Consider the following 13779-nt stretch of genomic DNA (forward strand, 5'->3'; position numbering starts at 1 on the left):
AGGGAAAGGTAAATGTGACATAAATATTAACAAATATTATTATTATAAAACAGAAAGGTATCCACCATAACAGTATCTAGAGACATCACACAGCTTTGGAAAAGCATCAGTTCTTTCTAGGACAGAAGCCAAACTCTTCCATTATTCAGACGAAATTTATGCAACTTTTCTAGACCTACACTGAAACCAGTTTTGAATATTTTTATTTTTCTTCTACCTTAAGGAGAAGTTCTGCCAAGGGGGGCATCATTACTTCTGCTTATTCTTTGAATTTTGACAGTGCTAAGGCACAAATCAGGATTGTATTTAGTGGTTTGGCTCTAACACAGAATCAATGACATCCAATTTTGCAGTATATTTGAACTTTGTGAAGTGCAAACGTAGAAACAACTATCATACCCATGAGCTCCAGCCAATACAAAAAGCATTCTCTGAAAGGTTTTGTGTTAACTAGACATTTCTACACTTGACATTGCTCGTAATTAAAGCCATAATAATGGCACAGTGAAGAAACGGTATGTGCTGAGAAAGGGAGGTTGGGACCATTTCAGCCTTTCAAGATGAAGAACAGCACTCTGAAAAGACTTGGTGTTATACTATTGCTATTGTGCCCTCTGCTATTACATTGTTTAATATTAAGGCAAGAGTCTCTTTCCAGAAATAAAAAACTCAGCACTCAATGAGGCATTTGGGCTAGAAAAAGGGATATACTACTAAAAGTCCAACTCTGAAGAAACATGGGTATTTCAGTCCCCTGCCCCTCCTCTTCCACAAAAACAATCCTAAAGTTTCCATGCGTAAACTTATTTCCCCTCCTTCTAGCATATGACCTGCACACTCAGTCAGGGACAGCCAGCCAAGGCCAGGTCTGGACCCATGTACTAAGTATGCATAGTTCAAGTGTGGAGCCTACAGTGCAGCTATGGTACCTAACCAGCAGCAAAGCTAGGCTGTTTTGCCTGCTGAATTAATATTGCCTGTGGCTGGAAGAGCCTTATCTGGCAGGGACCCAATCTCAAGAGCTTTGCTCATGTGGGCACATCCTCCTAATGGAACTTACTCCCGCTATCTTCAATGTGAGCAAATGCTCCTGGACCAGGCGCTAAATCATACACATTTTTAAGAGATAATTTAATGCATCCAAACATAGTAACATGTAAAATTATTATTGTTATGTAAATAATGTGTTCCAACCTTTTATTCACTTACGCAAGTTTTTTGAAAGCGCTTAAGCAGATTGATAATTACCACCCAGAAACAACGTAATTTGCCCAGATAGAAGTAATCGAGCTCAGAAAATCATCATACTGAATTCAGGTACTGCATAAACCGGTAAATCCATTTATAATATGAATACATCAGTCTCACATATGATAATCTACCGTGTCCTCATCTAAACATTTCATCGCCAATGCTGATCAAAAAGCTTCTTTTGTTTTTCACTTATGACATGCCTGGCAAGTTCCACACATAGCAACGGACTCTTAATTTGAGTGATGTGGAGATCACTAAGAAAGTGTAACTTGTTTTTCTGCTTTCATTCAGCAGAGTAACAACAGAGTCGCAGAAAAAAAACCTTCTTAAAGCACCTGATTTCTCCATTGCTCTAGTGACCCCCTCAAATAGGAAATGGCTGATGAGTTCCCAGAAATGCAGATCTGCAGCCTATGCCTTGGCATAGTCTCCAGGGACTATGGGATAAAAAGCGGCTGATGCTGCAGCACAGAACAAGCTATATAGCAGGTCCTGATGTCAGATGCCAGCTGGGACATGTTTCTGCACGATTTTTAGTTCTACTTCTCAAAACAGGTTTCCGTCAGAAGGCTTACCATAAACATTAAGCAGAGGTATGCAAAGCCGAATTAATTATATGCTCCTTTCCTGAAAACAGCCACAAATTCTCAAATCTACATCTATAGATGAGTATCCTCACTGATGTTAATGCAGCTACTAACTCAAGTAAGCGGTAGGCATTAACTTTTGCAGAGTTCAGCCAAAGCAACAGTCTTAAAAGCCCTTGATTCATCCCATTTAGTTGTGCATCGCCAGAGAACAATCCAGGTATTAGGCGGGACTGTAGAGTACCTTAGACTCTACTCACAGATGCTTGACTTTCAATTTAGCTGGCTAAATCTGAACTAAACTGCTTATTAGTCAAAGGCCATCCTGCTGCCAACACTTAAGCTTTATTGTAAGAATGGCCTGATAGTACACGAATATTATGTGTTTGCAGAATCACTGTTTTCAAGAGGAAGAGCAACATTTAGAACAAAATCTAAGAGATTGTGCAGAGGACTTTGGCTCTCACTGCTAGAGTCAAGATGGGGGTTTTTCACAGGATTACGCTAGATTGTGAAGGCACAAATTACAGAGGCTTCTCTTCCAATTAAGTAACTTGTTGCTCCCTGATACCAAAAGAGCAGCTCAAATAATAAATCATTAGTCAGCATGATTAACAATACTAATATCTAGTCTATAGCATTTACTTATTTCCTGGGGAGAGAGAATGGGAACAGGCAGTTTTACTAATATGCTATTCAAATGGTTGACTTTTAGGTAGCCTGAATATCTGAATACCATGAAAAAAAAGGAAAACTTTCCTATGGAAGCATGTTTCTAATTGAAGAACTCAGCCATACTAACTTGCCACTTCAACACTGACCAGATTTTTGATTTTTTTTAAAGGACTTAACTGGAGAGATAATTATTTTAGTTGATTAATATGCTGCATATCTAATGCATTGCATTTAATAGGCCTATCCCTTCGACAACCCATGAATCAATACATTCATCCCACAGTAATTTAAGCAGTGGAGCTAAGCATCTATACAAGGTATTACCTTCACAGTAGGCATTGTCCTCTCGAAGGGCTCGGAAGCCATCTCGGCAGCTACAGACAGCTCTGTCATCTAGGTTTCGGCAGACAGAATGCTCCATACAATTATGTCCTTCAGTGCAAAAGTCATGGCCTGTACAGACGCAAATATGATTGAGGGTTAAAAAGAATCCAGGGATTATACAACATCCCTGTCAAAGACAGTCCTATCTATACCTCAGTTAGGTCAAAGAATACATTTCGATTGTCCGTGAGATATTGAAAAATAAATTGTACCAAGCATGAAATTGATGAAAGGAGTAGTAAAGGCCACAAGAACAGACTGTCTTTAGGTCTTTGATTGAATTTCAGGTTATGGCATTGATCTAAGGCGGCTAGATAGGAGGCTTGCTTAAATCCCCTTACTGTCTCCTTGCCATTGTTAAGTACTTTTACAGGACACTTCTCAATTTTATATTTTTCTTCATTTCCTTTTTTTTTTTTTTTTGCTTGGACATTTATAAAAGAGCTCAATAGCTTATACACTCAGTAGCTCATTTACTACTGGTATTACTTTTTTTCCTAGCACTTTTCGTTCCCAGGTGTATTTATAAAATCCTTTCACATTTAACCAAAAGTCTTTGATTAACATTGACTTGTTTTGCTTTTCTCTTCCCCCTTATCTCTTCAAGCTCCACTGACGGAATACTCTTCCCCAATTGCATCATCCTTTCCACTTCAGAGAACTTTTTTTTTAAAATCTCAGCTTTTAGGCATCCCTATTTCCTATTTACCTATTTTTCCCTTCCTTTTTTCCTGAGCGTGACTGTTTTCATTGCACCTTAATTACAAATTTTTAAGATTCTCAAGTTCTTTTCCAGGCTGGAAAATTTAGATTGAACCTTTCAACTCAGTAGTTTTTTTTAAATTCCTTCTGTTTGCTCTCATGTAATCTAATGCTGCTATGTTGCTGAACACCATTAAAACATCCGTTATTATGCTGAATTCAAGCTGGTTGTAGTAACTGACTTGAAGCTTCCACAATTTCCATGTCTGTCTATAAAGGTGTGGAGCTTGTCTCCTTCATTGTTTTCTCAAGAATTTCATTTGTTTAAAGTTTTCGTCTTTAACTGAAGCATTAGAATTGATCAAGCAGCAGTACTTCACTGTTGTTTTCCAGCAACTATTTTCTTCTCTCAAAACCTCCCACAGGAGAACTGGGGAATGTGGGTCAGGCTCAGGGGACCAGGACTGATGTAATAGCAACAGCTCCAGAATGCAAGCTGGAATCAGGCTGCAACACAGGCCTCTTACAAAATAATAACTATTTGTGGGCAGTAAAGTTTATTATTTTTATCACTCCACTTGGTTTCTGCTTCATATTTTGCTATGAAAGAGCTTCTACCCTTAACTTCATAGAAGCCAAGTTAAATGAGCACTTCGAGAAAGACAACGGCAGAGTCTGCTTGGAGGTCAAGGTCAACGAGGTGTTTTGCACTTGGGCAGCTCATGAACAGTGTGAAGCAACACAAACAAGCAAAACAAGAGAAACAGAATGTTTTAGTACTGAGACCCAGTGACATGGTCATGATGCAAACATCACAGACCTACTGTGATACGAGAGGCTGATGTTCTCCTTTCTCTCTTTCCTTCCTGCTGTGCATTGTCTCCCTGTAACCTAGAGATACGCTTAGGTAATGTTACTTAAATATTATAATTCACCGTAGCTACCACAGTGCTGTTATCTAACATAGGACATTAAGAAGCAAAAAGCTCTACGCTTTTACTAGCATGAGATGATCTTCAATGCTCATTGATGACAGCAGAAATGTATGTGTCAAGAGCAACCTCTGTCCATGGTGACATCTACTCTCTGCCTTTTTTGTCTTCCTCATTAAAGCCTGAGTTAATGACAAAGCAAAAGTCTTATTTTTGGATTTCTTGGCCTGGATTGGTTTCTATCAGGCATTAAATAACTAAGAACGTACATGTCATCCAGAAAGGGTGGGGTTTTTTTACTGATTTTTCGTTATTCTAAAGATTCTCAACACTTAGTATCAGCTGTATTAATAAACAAAATACATGCTGCTGAATAATGGCATACAGCAACTTCCTGTTTAAAGAATAAGCTCCATAGCTCATGAGAGGCCAAGGTAGCCTGGTTCAGGAAGGATTGAAAATGTTCAGAAAGCACTCATCTGACATACGTTACAATTTTCTAGCTATACCAGGTACAAGAAACAAAGAATTCTTTTCTCTAAGCCACTGAAGATTCTATAGAAAATTATCATTTAAAAAATCCTTTTTTACTGTGACAGACTTCAAGACCTATCAGCTTCTCTTAAGTTCTTTTCTTATACTTTCTTATCTCTCAGCTTGATGTCATTAATCATATCCTTTGTGTTTGCACACAGAAGTATACCTAAAATCAGCCCAAGAGTCTAACATCTTCTTTCATGCCAGGTATCAATGTATCCTATTTAGCTATAGAAGAAACAGACGTAGCCACTTGAAGATGCAATTGCTCATAGCTTTGAAGATAACAGTATTAGTCCAGATCAAAAGAATGGGCTCAAGACACAAAGCACTTCCTGCACCTCTCTCCTTTGGTGAGGATCAGACTGGGTGTAACACACAACGGTACGCAGCATACAGAAATATTCCCCAAAGCTTCTGCTTCTAGATGCAGACTATAAACCCAACAGGTAAACGAGTCACTCCAGTCTTTGAACAACTATATAGCACCAAGTTCTCTGAAAGAGACATCTCAAAGCATCTCAGAAAGATGCTGGTGAACATGGACATTTCTCCAATCTCATTTTGTTTCGACACTGGAGTGGGTGAAGTGTAGAATATCACTAAGTATGTATATGATTTCTTTGACTTTTCACCCATTTTTGGCTAGAATGAAACACATAAACATGTTTCAAAAATGTACACTATTAGACATTTTACAGTTTTCAGATGTCACAATGCAGATGTTATCTATTCAGCTTCTCAAGATCTACAGTGTTTACCATGTGTAGGAGTGTCCTATTCAAAACGATCAGAAAAAAAGTCTATACTATCTATAAGAATGGATAATTACACCCAGCATATACACATCCTGCTATTACCTTACCTTTACAGATTTTGCAGCAACTGTGAGATAAGGGGATCTGTTGAGATTCTGGGCAGTTCAAAGATGTACAACTGTCTTTTGGAATACGCTGCATTTTGTGATCCTGTTAAATTGAGGCAATTGATTAATATTGTGAGATGAGAAATAAAGATAAATGCAACTTTAGCAGAGTTTTAGCATTCTAATGTAAAAACAATGGAACTGATGTAAAAACAAAAAACCACCAAACTCCAGGTACCTTCAAAAATCATTTGAAAGGACAACTAGCACAATAAAAGCATCAGGAACTCCCCTATACTCAAACCTCTCCAAGCAAGCAGAAGTGAGGCAACAGCTCTCATTCCTCTCTTATCTTAGTGCCTGTCAAGCAACTTGCCTCAGGAGTTTCTCTTAAAATTATGCCTGAAAGAGCAACGATTATATCTCAAAAACTGAGGCAGCAGATTCCAGAATCAAGGGTACTCACAATGAATACTCTAAAGCAGCTTGTCATTTATACAGCCAGTAAAATCAAACCTGAACATCTCTAAGCTCAACGCTGTGGTAGTAACACTGCAGGAAACTGGCATTGATTCCTTATAAGGAAAGAGAAGGTTTCTCAGCTAAGTTTGGATCAGGTGTCTGGAAATGTCCAATACCAAGATGGTATCTGAATATCTTCAGGCACTTAGTGCAGGTCACATGCAATCACTGCAGTACGACCACACGAAATGCCTACCTTAGCAATCCAGCTACTGCAAATGTACCACCTTTTGGCTCCCTTGGGCCCTAATTAATGTGTCTTGCAGTGCTCTAGTCATGATATGGCAGACAGAAAACAAAGCAAACAACATGTTCCTCAGAGGCATCTGCCCTAAAATCAGCAATCTGGTTAAAATGTAAGCACACTGAACTCAGGTCCCTGTATTCTGCATGCAGGAAAAGTGCTTAAAATCACGCATATGCCATTGCATGTATTATTATTATTATGGGTCTAGCATTTCATTTTAAATCCTCTTTAAACATGAAATATAAAGATGAAACATGAACACAATGGCCAATATCAAAATTGCTGCTTAAACCTTACCTTAAACAATCCTGACAGAAACCAACCCTAACCTGATAACACAAACAAACCAGCCACAGATGTGCTATATGCCAGAACAAGCAAAACCCAGTAATCTCACCAAAATATAAAGAAAAAAACCCCTTTGATAGAAATAATATCAATTAGAGTAGTCTGGGTTCCTTTTAATTCTTTTTACAAATTGTAATTTGGAAGACAATTTTTCATTCACTTGCTTTACAATATTCAAACAGAAAAATGAGTCCCTACAGCAGGCACAACTGCAGCAGCCAAACGAAACAAAAAATATACTTAGAATTATATGCAGACAAAAAGAAGGAACTCCCTACATTGGCTTGATAACATTATTACAAGCCTTTAAGCATGAAATCATTACTTGTGCCATTCCTATTAAGTCTCTCTTGAGCTGGAGTCACTAGTTACATCCTTTTATGAGAAGCCTGGTAGTAATAAAATAGTGCCCACCTATGACTTCCTAACTGACCAACAGAGTATGTGGATTTTTTTCTCTGAATTATCATTCACAAGTCTGTTCAGCAGAAACTGTACGTACTTCGGTCCTTGAAAAAGCAGCATTTGAATCAGCCAAAGTTGCTGCTTAATATTTCTACCAGGACAGTCAGGCAACCCACCAGCACACAAGTATCACTGAAATACAGACTAGCACAGCGAACAGAGGCATTTTGTTCATACAGTATTGCACTAGCCAGCTGCAAGATACATGAGGCAACATCACATAACTTTTGATGGTTGTTAATTATATCCATTGACTAATCACAGAATTCACGTTCCAGGTGTCATGTTGAAAACACGAGCTCCCAGTCCTGAAAAGTGTACAAGTGAATCCAAAATTATTTCTAGTCAGCTTCTCCTTTCCTTTCTCAAAAGGGTTTCAAAGCACCTACTCCAGGAATTAAGATTAGAAATCAACAGCAGTAAGATAATGGTCCCAGTTCTACCTTGTAAAACACACTTTTTCACCCCTGTATGAAGATGTTTTGAGATTTCCAGAAACTGGTCCAATAAATAGCTGCAGCGTGGCCAGAGGAGTTACTCCCCTTTCTTTCTCTGCCCTAGAAATGCGCACCCGGGTTTTCAGCTCCACCCCACAGCATGCAGCTCTAACCAGAGGGAATTCCTCCCCATCCCTCCCCCAGAGAGACAACATGGGACCCACTGCAGCAGTTTGTAATTCTGAACCCGCAGCCATCCCTGGGGTATATTTTTCCCTTAAAGTGCCTTTGTGCCCTGAAGAACAACTCTGTTCATGCAGCAGGACAAGACTGACTCAGCATCAGGCATGTTCTGCTTACAAATAAAACAATGACCCTATCCCATTTCCATCACTAGAAATACCAGACAGCTGGTGTGCCAGCTCTTTTCCTTCTTTTTCATCTAGCATTTCCTCTAAGAATTATCCTGAATTCCGAATTATGTACCCATCATGTTCATGCATCTCTTGTACCTGAGCACATAATTTTGAACAATAATACTGCACATGTGTCAATGGAAACATAGTCTGCTGTTTTTTTATTACTGATGATGGAGACGATACCTAAGGAGGAAAGAATGCAGCTTGACTATCAAGCTGTGTAATCAAATCTTGCAGCTATGCAAAGTAAATTTATTTGCAAAATTTGATGTGAAACTCAGTAAGACAAACACAGGACGCCTTAGATGCCTTTTCTGTTGCCGCTTCCTAAGGTAGTCCTGTCTCTTATTTAAACAGTTTCTTTCAGCAGGACTTTGATATTTCTAACATGCAAGAATTTTCTTCCATCAACAGAATTCTTACCTTGCACTCAAACAGAACACAATCCCCTGAGCTTGAATACACAGTTTCTCTTTGTCCTTCAAAGTAGGTTCTGCCTTCAAATATGCACACCGCTTCAAGAGAAAATAAGAAAAAATTTAAAAACCCGATGATTTTGAAAAAAAGTGTTAGTGCTCTGCTTATAGAACTGACACATTTTCTAAAAGATAACTGCATTTCAAAGTGAAAAGATTGAATCAGCTGCAAGAATATTCTAAACCCACCTATAAGACTCTGGATATCACAAGAAAAAAAGATCAGAGGAAAGAAAAAAAAAACACAAAAGAACCAGAAAAGCACACTTAAGTAGAAGGTGAAGGATGTTGAAGCAATATGGAGTACACATAGCTACTGAGAGGGCAGAAGAGATGTGTCTCAGGTCACGCCAAGGAATGTATGACCGCCTGCAACACAGCTCAGGAGCGAAAAGGAAAATGGAGCTGTGAGAGTAGTGTGAGCGACATTAATAGATAAACAGTTTCTTGAAGAGATTGCATGATGAAGCGTGATCACTGAAGCCACATATTTATTTGTTATCACAGCCCTTTTGATGTTTCATCATCCCACACAATTATTTAAACGTTAAGTATTTGTATCTTGATTATTCCAGTTATTTATCATTACTGCTGAAGTATATTAGAGCATATGGATTTTATTGTACAGGACTGTCTTGTCTTGTTTTTTTTCCCCAACAGAAGTAGGATCAAGTCTCCAATGATCAAATGATAGAATGACCCCCATAGGATCGGTGTTTCTTATACCATGACCTGGCCTGTTGCCAATCTTATGCCCTGGCAGTACTGGGTTTACAGCAGCTTGCTGACACAGCTCATACTGGATTGCTCACTAAAGTTCCTATCCAGTATTTAAAGGTTACATAAAATATCTTCACAGCATGCTGTCTTTTTTTTAAATGGGTCCATTACTGCAATTACGTTATGCAAAGTATAAAGGTTAAGTAATGTAACTGCTAGGTATAGAAAATCAGATGTCTGTCTCTGTTGCTTAGGACACAGTCAAGGCTCATCAGGTAAGCATAATCATGAAATAATAGGAGTGGGTTACCACTTTCAAGTTCTAGATTACATGTTAAGAGGTCTAATTTGATAATCATTGATTTGGAGATGTAAATCAATCACAGAGAGATTTATCTATTCTGTTTAAAGTACAAGACTTTTTGCTGCGTGACCTATATTAATCACCATTACTGCTGTTACTTCGATTCTCCTTTACTTGTTTTTTTTTAAACTTGCAGCTCCTTGATTTTACAAACTTATTATTATTGTGTCACCATGTAAAAAGTCAATTCTTGGAACTGATGTTGAAAAAGATGTGGTGGGCATAGCAACAAAAAAGGTTTTTTCAAATTCCAAAATATGAGTTATATCTTACAAAATATAAAGTATCTTGTGTGATACAAGCCTGCACAGCACTTTCAAGAAGTAATATTAGAACACACTGCAACATTCCAAATCCCATGAATGGCAGAGTTTGCAGTCAGACATAATAAAGAAAGTACAGAAAAGAGCCACAGGAGAAAGTCCAGGCGAGAGTCCTAGGGCTAACAGAAGGAGAAAGTTTGTACAACATTCACAAAGGAAGGTCAAAAAGAGTCAGAAAAGCTCAATATAGTGCCTCTTTCCCCCAAAAAATAAGCTCTTTTAGAAGGAAGCATGTGAAAAAAATCTTTATAAATCTTTAATAGGGACTAGCAGATCGTGAATTCAGACAGGACGAGGCAATCATCCAGTCATATATATCATCTCCTGTGTATTGCAGGCCATGACACTAAACTGAAATATTCATATATTAAGCCGTTTCCCTTGCCCCACACTTTTCAAATGTCTAAGAACAACTACATGTGACACAAAAAAACAAACTATAACGGTGCCTGAGGACCACACAATGGCAATGGACACACCCTCATGTCTCCAACAGGCAGACAACTGCCTGTTCAGAAGAAAGGCAAAAGACATCAAAATCACTGTCATTCTGTCTTGGAAGAAAGCACTCTCCTGAAGTCAAAATACTCTTAACATATGAGTAAGACCACCCAACTATCTTAAAAAAAAGTATCCATACTACCTCATAGTCCACTGAATCCAGTCTCCTTATCAATGGCAACAAACCTCTGATTCTTCAGAGAAACTTAGAAAATAATATACACAGAAAACCATCAAAAGAACACATCCAGCCTAGCATGAAATCATTAAATTATTTCTTGATTCCAACAGCCTTCAGAAGTCTTGGCATATGAAATCATTGTAATGCAGTGATGTAGTATTGCAAACACTTGCTTTCAGCAAGAAAATGAAATCTTCTCCATCAAGCCTTGGGAAAAAGAACTTATAAATTTTGGGGCTGTGAGAGATGGCTCTGCCCAGACAGCCCTTGCCCCTTTCCCATATACCTTCATACACTCAAAGATTGTTTCTCAAAGGCTAGAAAGCAGCAGCGGAGTGTGTGTTTCAAGCCACCTGCTTGTGTGGGTCCCAGAAATTTCAAGCAGTGCTCACATCGCCACCTCCACAACCTGGCCATCATGCGGCTAAGAAAATTACATTTCTTTCATTGAATTCCCCTAAATAAACATTTTCAACTACTGGGTTTTGCTCTGGCTTTGTCAGCAAGGTTATAAAGCCCCCAAGTATCAGGGACCTGCCTATACAGAGTGACCAAACTATGTTTAAGAAAAGAGAGAAAACCCAACAATAAAAGCCCAACTGAAAAACTAAATTGAAACTAAATTAAAAACCTGTTAACCTGAATAATCTGAACACAAGTCCAAGCATACCTTCTTCTGGACTGCTGCTCTCACTGACCATGTTCAAAATGAAGATTTCTTCTTAAAGTCATCAAAATCAACACTACCTGGATTATTTCTTTCCTACTAGTGTTCTCTAAAACATGAAGGATTCCACCATATTTGGGCAGTTCCTTCCATTAAAAAGCAGCAAGAACTAAGGTACACTCTGAAGCTCTAATTCAGAGCACTATCACTTGTTTTTTATCTTCTCACCTATGCTAATCTAGCCAAACGAGCTTACAAAAAGCACATGGGCACTTCACCTACACCAGTACCACTGGCTCCACATTTATTTAACAACAGATACCAGTGGGTTTAGTGATGATCTAAGTTTACCAGTGCACACTGTCTTTCCTTCTCCAGTACTCCCATAAATGCTTCTGTCTCTTTCCTGTTCTCTGCCAGCCTGACTTCTTCCACTGCCCACAGAGGAGGCATCTTGCTAGACAGCAAAGGGCAGATTTTTATCAAGCTGCCTGAAGGCTTCTCGTCTGGTTAGGTGAGCATTGAGCACAGTTGGAAAGATTTCTAGAAAGACAAAAGTACTAACTTTCTTCTGCCCCACTTTCCTCCTATGACAGCAGGACCCACGTCCCAGTCAGCGTGGAACAGAAGGTTTCTCCTTCCTCCTGACAGCAACTGTCACAGCTAGTATACATCCCATGATGGTGGTCTTCCACGTCTTTATTCTCCTTCAGAAATAAAGATATTTCAACAACATGAACATCTGGACTAGAACTGTGTAATTGGAAAGTCCGGCGAAGATTTAATTTCTGCTTGGCTAGATGCTTCCCGGGATACTGTGATTAGTTTGTGATTGGTATCTCTCTGGGGAAACATATCATCTTTCATCTTCCTAAATCCTTTCATTCAACAGACTGAGTCACAGTCAAGAAATTACCTGATGATTAGTTGTTCCAAAACTTGATAGTTATTGCCTATGTAGGATTTCATCTATAGCTGATTACATCAACCATTTCCTCTTGCCATCAAACTTCCACATCCCCCCAGTACCTAAAACAACGTATACTATTCAAAACACAGTTTCCTAAGATGAAACAGGAAGTCTACAAAACCTACTAGGCAATTTGAATACTCTTGATATATTTGTATACAAAAGGTGATCAACTATTACCATTATATTACAGAGTCTATTATTAGCAAAATACAGAGTCTAAAAAATATAAGGTCAGCTTACATATCCACTACTAATTTACACAGGTGTAGTGATAATAAAACTATTCCCTGTAGCACCATTTAACACACTGTGAAAACATGGCATCTTCTCCACATTCACCCAGCAAAAGGAATCTTTTGGGAGTCCACGGGCTGTTGTGTTCGCTCAGTGAATTATCAACAGTTTGTCAAACCATCACTTCTCTTTCACAACCCTTTCTTCTTCCCACTGCCCTCCAAATGGCACTTTCCTTCTGCAATTCCTAAAATGTCCATGCAAAATCCATGACCCAGCTAACTCCTGCCTTCTGTTCACTGAGTTCACAGGATGTCATTTAGTACATTTTCTCACTTCTGTATTTGTCACCTTTGCTATCTTGATCGTGTATGCCTTCATCTGAGAAATGCATGTACACTTCCCTGTGGTATCTAAGCTGATTTTTATTCAGACATCACCAAGAGAAAGCAGAAAGTTTAGAATCTTGGTGAATTCCTCAAACCATTTCATTTTCTTGTATTCATAATTGCCCTATGAGTGGCAGATGTGACTTGAAATTTTTGAAATTTGTCAGCAATTATAAATATAACAATTTAAATCCAGTAATTATGTCACTGCATTCTTTGTTGACATATGCTGGTTTGTGGGAGGAAAAAAACCCACCAAAAACTGGCATACAAAAAAACCCAGTCCCGTTTATTTAATTTTCCAACTTCCTCCTTGGAATCTCCTTGATTATATTTTCCACTGTTCAGAGATGAAGGCTTAGGCATTGTGTAAATCCCATTAATCCTACTTTGCAAGCTTACATAGTGCAAAACCTCTGTGTGGCTTTATCCTTAGAAATACACACAGAGATAATGGTCACCTTTCATGAAGTCCCCTCGATTGTCACACCATTATTAGGCATTGCTCTCACCCCTTTCTCATTTATCTTTGCAGGGGTTTGGGCATTATTTCTTCTTTGCTCATTTTCTGGAGAAC

General features: G+C 38.6%; 1 protein-coding gene across 3 annotated transcripts in view; it reads right to left on the bottom strand.

Annotated features, from left to right (window-relative positions):
• Window positions 1-13779, bottom strand: part of NELL2 (neural EGFL like 2) — a 160846-nt gene that overhangs the window by 82589 nt on the left and 64478 nt on the right. For all 3 annotated transcript variants that reach the window (XM_074870406.1, XM_074870407.1, XM_074870405.1), the window contains 3 exons: window positions 8798-8889; window positions 5937-6039; window positions 2841-2969 (listed from right to left, as the gene is read on the bottom strand). In XM_074870406.1, the coding sequence (XP_074726507.1) occupies window positions 2841-2969; window positions 5937-6039; window positions 8798-8889 (324 nt within the window). The remainder of the gene's footprint in view (window positions 1-2840; window positions 2970-5936; window positions 6040-8797; window positions 8890-13779) is intronic.

The sequence above is a fragment of the Strix uralensis genome, chromosome 5 (assembly GCF_047716275.1).
Source record: "Strix uralensis isolate ZFMK-TIS-50842 chromosome 5, bStrUra1, whole genome shotgun sequence".
Lineage (NCBI taxonomy): Eukaryota > Metazoa > Chordata > Aves > Strigiformes > Strigidae > Strix > Strix uralensis.